Here is a 6620-nt window from a genome sequence, read left to right on the forward strand (position 1 = left end):
AGGTGGTATGTAGTCACCCAGAGGGTGCTGCGTAGGGATGCCAGCCTGGAGGTGGGACCTGGGGATCCCCTGTAATTCCTGCTCATCCCCAGACTACAGAGATAACTTCCCATGGAGAAAATGGATGCTTTGAAGGGTGGACTCTGTGACATTGTACCCCACTGAGGTCCCTGTCCTCCCCAGGTTCCACCCGCAAATCTCCAGGAGTTTCCCAGGCTGGACCTGGCAACCTTATCCAGAATCCCCTGTCGGTGGCCTGGGGGGTGGGTGGCTGGTGACCCTAAACTGCTGCCAGGCCTAGGGTTGCCACCTCTAAGTGGGGCCTGAAGGACCCCCCCCCCCAGAATTACAACTGAACTCTAGACAGCAGAGATCTGTCTCCCTGGAGAAAATGGCTGCTTTGGAAGGTGGACTCTGTGGCATTATACCCAGCCGAGGCCTCTCCCTTCTCCAAACCTCAAAACCTGTAGGGATTCCCCAGGCTGGCCCTGGCAGCCCTTGTCAGGCCAGGCCCCAAGGCTCCCTTCCTCCCTCCCTCCCTGAAAGGCCAAAAGAGGCCTGGAAAGGGCCCTTCCCCCACCCTTTTACAGACAGAGCCAGTTAGAAGCCTCCCCCCTCGAACGTTCTGATCTCTCTCTCACTGTTGATGCCTGGAGTTAGATCCCTGCAGAGGCCATTTCAAAAGGTATTGGGGGGAATTCAGCCGTCCCTGGAGGGATTTTTTAACTTTTTGGATTTTTCTGCAGACACAGGTAGTCTACTGACTATGTAGGAAAAGCTGTTGGGGCAGAGTGAGCTTCCTGTTAGTGGAAATAAGTATCCTCACACAGTGCCCTCTGTTGGAAATTAGAATATAAGATTGCATACCAGAAATCTATGGATTTGGGGTCAGTTTATCATGAAAGCCCATTCAGAGAACTGTTCCATGTGACAGGGTCTAAAACTGATTGTGGGGGAAAAAACTAGCAAATGAGAGACCTAGCAGGTATGGCCTTTCATCTCCTGCCCTGTACCATCTCACAAACATAGTTCCTATAGATTCAAACTGAGTAGCAGACACCTTACAAATTGACAGTAAAACAATCATTTACTCAGAGCCTAGATGTTTTACATTGTTTTGACACTGAGTACTTGAGCTGCGGTGGCTCAAGTGGTTAAGACGCTAAACTGCAGGCTGTGGAAGGTCAGTAGTTCAGCAGTTCAAGACCCAAGTTGCCGCATGACGGAGTGAGCTCCCGTCTCTAGTTCCAGCTCTTGCCAACCTAGCAGTTCGAAAGCAAGAAATTGCAAGTAGATAAATAGGTACCACTTCGGTGGGAAGGTAACAGCGTTCCGTGCGCCTTGGTGTTTAGTCGTGCTGGCCACATGACCACGGAAACGTCTTTGGACAGCGCTGGCTCGTCGGCTTTGAAACGGAGATGAGCACCGCAACCCTAGAGTCGGACTCGACTGGCTTTCGAGCAAGGAAACCTTTACCTTTACCTTTAACTCTTTCTAATTAGCTTTGTTCTGTAACCTTTTCCTCCTAACTATGCTAATCTAGTTCTGGAAGGCAACAAGATAGCATCTAAGAATATTGACACTTGGAGAGCAGGCAGAGACCTTTAACCTCAGTGGAGGCAAGAAAAAACAAGGCTCCCTCACCCTGTGGAGGTTCTACAAATCACTGAAAGTGGATGGGGGGGAGTGACCATCATCACACATTGCATGACTGAGAATTGTTTTTTGCCAGATCACCGCAGACTGTGACAGCAGCCATGAAATTAAAAGACGCCTGCTCCTTGGGAGGAAAGCAATGGCGAACCTAAACAGCATGATAAAAAGTAGAGACATCACCCTGCCAACAAAAGTCCACATGGTCAAAGCAATGGTATTCCCAGTAGTCATGTATGGCTGCGAGAGTTGGACTATAAGGAAGGCCGAGCGCCGAAGAATAGATTCTTTTGAACTATGGTGCTGGAGAAGACTCTTGAGAGTCCCTTGGACTGCAAGAAGATCAAATCAGTCCATCCTAAAAGAAATCAACCCTGACTGTTCCCTGGAAGGCCAGATAATGAAACTGAAGCTCAAATACTTTGGCCACCAAATGAGAAGGGAGCACTCACTGGAGAAGACCCTGATGCTGGGAAAGATTGAAGGTCAAAGAAGATGGGGACGGCAAAGGATGAGATGGTTAGACAGTGTCATAGATGCAACGAACATGAAACTGAGCCAACTTCAGAGGACGGTGGAAAACAGGAGGGCCTGGCAAGATCTTGTCCATGGGGTCACGAAGAGTCGGACTCGACTGTGCGACTGAACAACAAAATGCTGTTTCTGGTGAAACACTGTTTTGGATCCACTGGAGCAATTCCATGGGCAGAAGGATTTCTGCAAAATGCTGTTTTTAGGGCCCCCAGGAGTACCATTTGGGGGGCATTAAAGGCTACAGTAGGAAGGGGGAGATGAAAAAGCCACACCCTGCTGGTAGACATTCTTCTGCTCATGAAATCACTCTGATGGATCCAAACCACAGAAAACTCAATGTATCCTGAATTGATAATGGTGAATAAATCGTATACAAAACAATTAACACATCCCAGTTCACATCACAACTTTCTAAAAAAAAATTGCATTCTTTGTGCATTCTTTTCCCAATATAGGAAATTATATTGAAATCCTAACTGCTTTAATTTCAGGGATTTTAGGAAAGTTTCTGAGAGCTCAACCTGAGATGTATATACAGCATAATGGAGCATGCCAGTCAGGTGTATTTTTTTAAAAACCAGAACCTGCAATGTAACTGGGGTAAGATTTTGTAGTCTGCTCAGTTTGGCAAGGAAAAATAAATTCCCCTTAGTCAGTTGATAGATGAAACATACAACATTAAACTCTTACCTGGGTGTTTCTGAGGTGATAGTTGTGAATAGTTGCATACTTCTTTCCCACAAAAATTAGAAGGAAATAGCTTACTATTGCCAGAGACAAAGCATGTAATAGAATCTTGTACAATTTTGGAAAGTCAGGTAATGTAGGAGGCAGGAAGCTGGAATAATATAAAATAAGGATTTTGAATCCTCTAATGTATTGCCCAAAAACATTCTTGAGGCCTTTGCTGACAATGATTATCTGTAGTTCTGTTTGATCACAATTAATCACTTCCCAATAAACACAAACACCTAGAACACTAATTATACAGCGGTGATTTGCTGTGCTGTGAGAATGACCTGCTAAGCCTAGTGCACATTATAACTTTTAACATAAATTTCCCAGTGGCATACCACTAGTCAACTCATATCGAGAGTGACTACACTAAACATACGTGGTAATTATAGGACCACTGGTAGTAAAGGAACAGTACAATTTACATTTATCAGTAATTATGGTATTAAATTCTGTGAGGATGTATGTTTACTTCATGGGCGTATTGACATGGAATTGTTTTATAAAATATATACTCACTCTGAGGCTTGTGGAGGGCCACAATCACAATTAGCATCAACCAAGACTAATGTATGTCCCACTCCACTCCAAACACATCCATACACTAATATATCTAATATTAAAAATATAACTGTATCTGTATAAGCTACTATATTATTTCTGAGCATGTAGGGTCTCTCCCCACCATTGCTGAACCTCAGCCAGTCCTTGTGTATCTGGAGTGAGGGGAAAGGACCCCCTCCCAACAGCTCCAGCATGAGGCACAGCAGCTCAAGCAAGAGGGTGAGATTGTCAAGGCTCCCAAAGGAGAGCTATCCACAGCTCAGTGAGGCTCACGGTTTAGCCATCCTCCAGCCCCTGCAGTGTCTGTTAGGGTCGCCAGCCCCCAGTTGGGACCTGGAGATGCCTGCTGAGATCCCTCCTGCCCCAAAAAGCCACCTTCCCCAGGCTCCACCCCCAAACAGGGCCGGTTTGTCATTGACAAATTTTAGACTGTCGCCTAGGGTGGCGGCTCGACGAAGGCACCACTCTGGCCTGCCTACCGCCTTGCCTTCCCTATTAGGCCCTGGGCCGTGTGTCCCACTGGTGGGCTCCCTTTCCCTCGGCTGGCTGGCCTCGTCCCCTCCTCGCCTGCACAGGAAATGAAGCACCCCAGGGTGCACCTCCCTTGCTGGCCAGAGCACCTCCTCCCCTGCAATTCAGCAGCACCATTTAGGGAGGCAAAGAAACGCCCCTCCCCGCCACCCTAACCCCAGGCCCCTGGGGAGCCTCGAGCTGGCTTCGGCTCCTCTCCGGGGAATGCAAAAGGGAGGGGGAGGTTTCCCGCGAGGTTTGAAGCAGCTTTTACTCGCCGAAGGCAGAAGAGCCACAGAGGCTTCCCGACAGGGTGGGGGTGCACCATGCAGTTTTCCTGAAGCCTCAAGAGAGAGCCGTCCTCGCCGCGGTCTCCTCCACCCCGCGCCCTGCCCAAAGGGGTTGACATCGCCCTGCAAGACCCTGATGGGGCTGCAATTGGCGCCGGGGGGAGGAGACTGGAAACTGGCTGGCTGTTGCTTGCGCGTCCGAGCACTGTCCGGGAGGCCCGGAGCACCCCAAGAGGAAGGCCTGTGGAGGGGGGAGAAGGAGAAGTGACCCTCGGGGTGCAGGAGTCAGCCGGGATCTACGTGGGGGTGCCTTGGCGGCGGCTGCAGAAACACACCAGAAGGTAATTTCACCTACTGTACAAAAAACCTGGAGCCGGCCCTGCCCCCAAATCTCCAAGAATTTCCTACTCTGGAGTGGGCAACTATTGCAACATGAGAAGCACCTGCCAGCCACAAGCCCTACCAGTTAATTACTTTGCTCATTTTCCTGGAACATGGGTTGGGTTCAGTGTAGTTCAGGTAAGCAACAGTGTGCAGAAGAGACACATATGGCAGGTCAAAGGGCTGCATGTTACTGAACATTGCTGTACAAAATCTCATGAAACTTGATGGAGATATATATAGAGTCACATGAAGCTGCCATATTATATTAGCTGTGGATTACCAACCTGGAGGGTACTATTGCAAAGAGTCCCATACTAGATTCGGCATGCCACTGTATTTTGGTAGAAATTATGGTACACATAATAATCTGAAAAAGAAATCAGGGAATTATCCAACAGACTGTAAATTAATTATTATATATAGATTACATAGAGCCAAGAAGTATATCATCTTGTATAAATTATGGATCAGATAGGAAAATACTAGCAAAATAATTAGAAATGTGTTCTAACAATTTTTATAGCACACTAAAACTAATATTTGAAATTCCCCAGGTATATAGTTTCTTCTCTGAGTTTTTACAGGAACAGTTTCCTCGTGAGTACTGGTGATTTATGTTGTTTTTGAAATTAGCAAATCAAACATAAGGACTTTAGTTTAACTACTGGCCTATCTGGCTTTCTAATAAAGTTTTCTAAGTTTGTAATGCAGTGTTAGCATGAAATCTGGTATACATGTTCAGGATACTGTTCTACGTTTCCAGTTTTAATAGAAGATTGCTCTCCACGTTCATTTGGATGCAAAATGTAACGTAACACAATATATCTCCCTTGAACATTGAAGCATCATAATAAAAACTGGTGAGCAGGTTCAAGACATCATTCTACACTTTAAGATTGAACCCCACCTAAATCATATCAATATCTGCAGTAAGCCTTCCTGTGTGGGTAAAGTGTCATCACGTTGCAGCTGAATTATGGGTGGCCCTTCATGGCATTTTTAAGGCAAGAGATGTTCAGAGGTGGTTTGCCATTGCCTGGCTCTGCATAGCTACCCTGAACTTCCTTGTTGATCTCCCATCCAAGTACTAACCAGGGCTGGCCTTGTTTAGCTTTTGAGATCTGATTATTGTGGCTAGCCTGGGCCATCCAGGTCAGAACAAAAGGCTTCTTGCACATTGCACTTCACATTGTCCTGATATTGTAATGACAATTAAGAAGCTTAACCCTGGTTCAAACCAGAGTAATCACTACTGAGGAAATTTTCTTGTATAACCAATCAAACGAAAACCCAATATGTAGCTTCTATATGCAGTTACAGCTAAATCCCAAGATTTGGTGAAAATGCTGCTAAACCTAACTAACTGACCCATTATAACAAGCCATGTATTATACTGTAATAGCAAGAATATTATACTGTCTGTGCACAAAGATTTGGAACCTACTGATGTTGCGGACAATGTTTTAGGAGAAGGGTTGATAAATTCATAATACATTAGAACACATGTTCTAATAGCTTTAATACATAATTTTCCATATCTATTCCTATATTTTAAGATGTGATTAAAAAGTAAAGCAATTAAGAATTACAGTCTTGTGGTGCTTAAAAAACTAACAAGGATTTATTATAGCATAAGCTTTTATGGCCCAATCACTCAGATGAGTGTGGTGAGTCATTGCAAGGCAGAGAGATTTATATTTATCATTATATCTCATTCTGAACTGGGCTATAGAGTGTGAAGCGAAAAATCCATACCGCAAGGCCAGGGACAGACAGGGGTATTTTTCTACATGCCTGGAGGAAGTGCCAGATTTGCACACAAATCTGAACTCTAAAAAAAAATACATTGGGGTGCGAAATAATAAAAAATAATAAAATAAATGTTTGCTTCTTGAGATCTTGCAGTACTACATTGTGAGATCTTAATGACAATTTTATGAGTTTTAGGCA

At 45.3% G+C, this 6620-nt stretch overlaps 1 protein-coding gene across 1 annotated transcript in view; it reads right to left on the minus strand.

Annotated features, from left to right (window-relative positions):
- Window positions 1-6620, minus strand: part of SLC26A8 (solute carrier family 26 (anion exchanger), member 8) — a 90418-nt gene that overhangs the window by 72278 nt on the left and 11520 nt on the right. Inside the window, exons 7-8 of the mRNA XM_015423277.1 lie at window positions 4955-5037; window positions 2878-3025 (exon numbers count right to left, since the gene is read on the minus strand). Coding sequence (XP_015278763.1) covers window positions 2878-3025; window positions 4955-5037 — 231 coding nt within the window. The remainder of the gene's footprint in view (window positions 1-2877; window positions 3026-4954; window positions 5038-6620) is intronic.

The sequence above is a fragment of the Gekko japonicus genome, unplaced genomic scaffold (genome assembly GCF_001447785.1).
Source record: "Gekko japonicus isolate JY-2015 unplaced genomic scaffold, Gekko_japonicus_V1.1 scaffold1079, whole genome shotgun sequence".
Lineage (NCBI taxonomy): Eukaryota > Metazoa > Chordata > Lepidosauria > Squamata > Gekkonidae > Gekko > Gekko japonicus.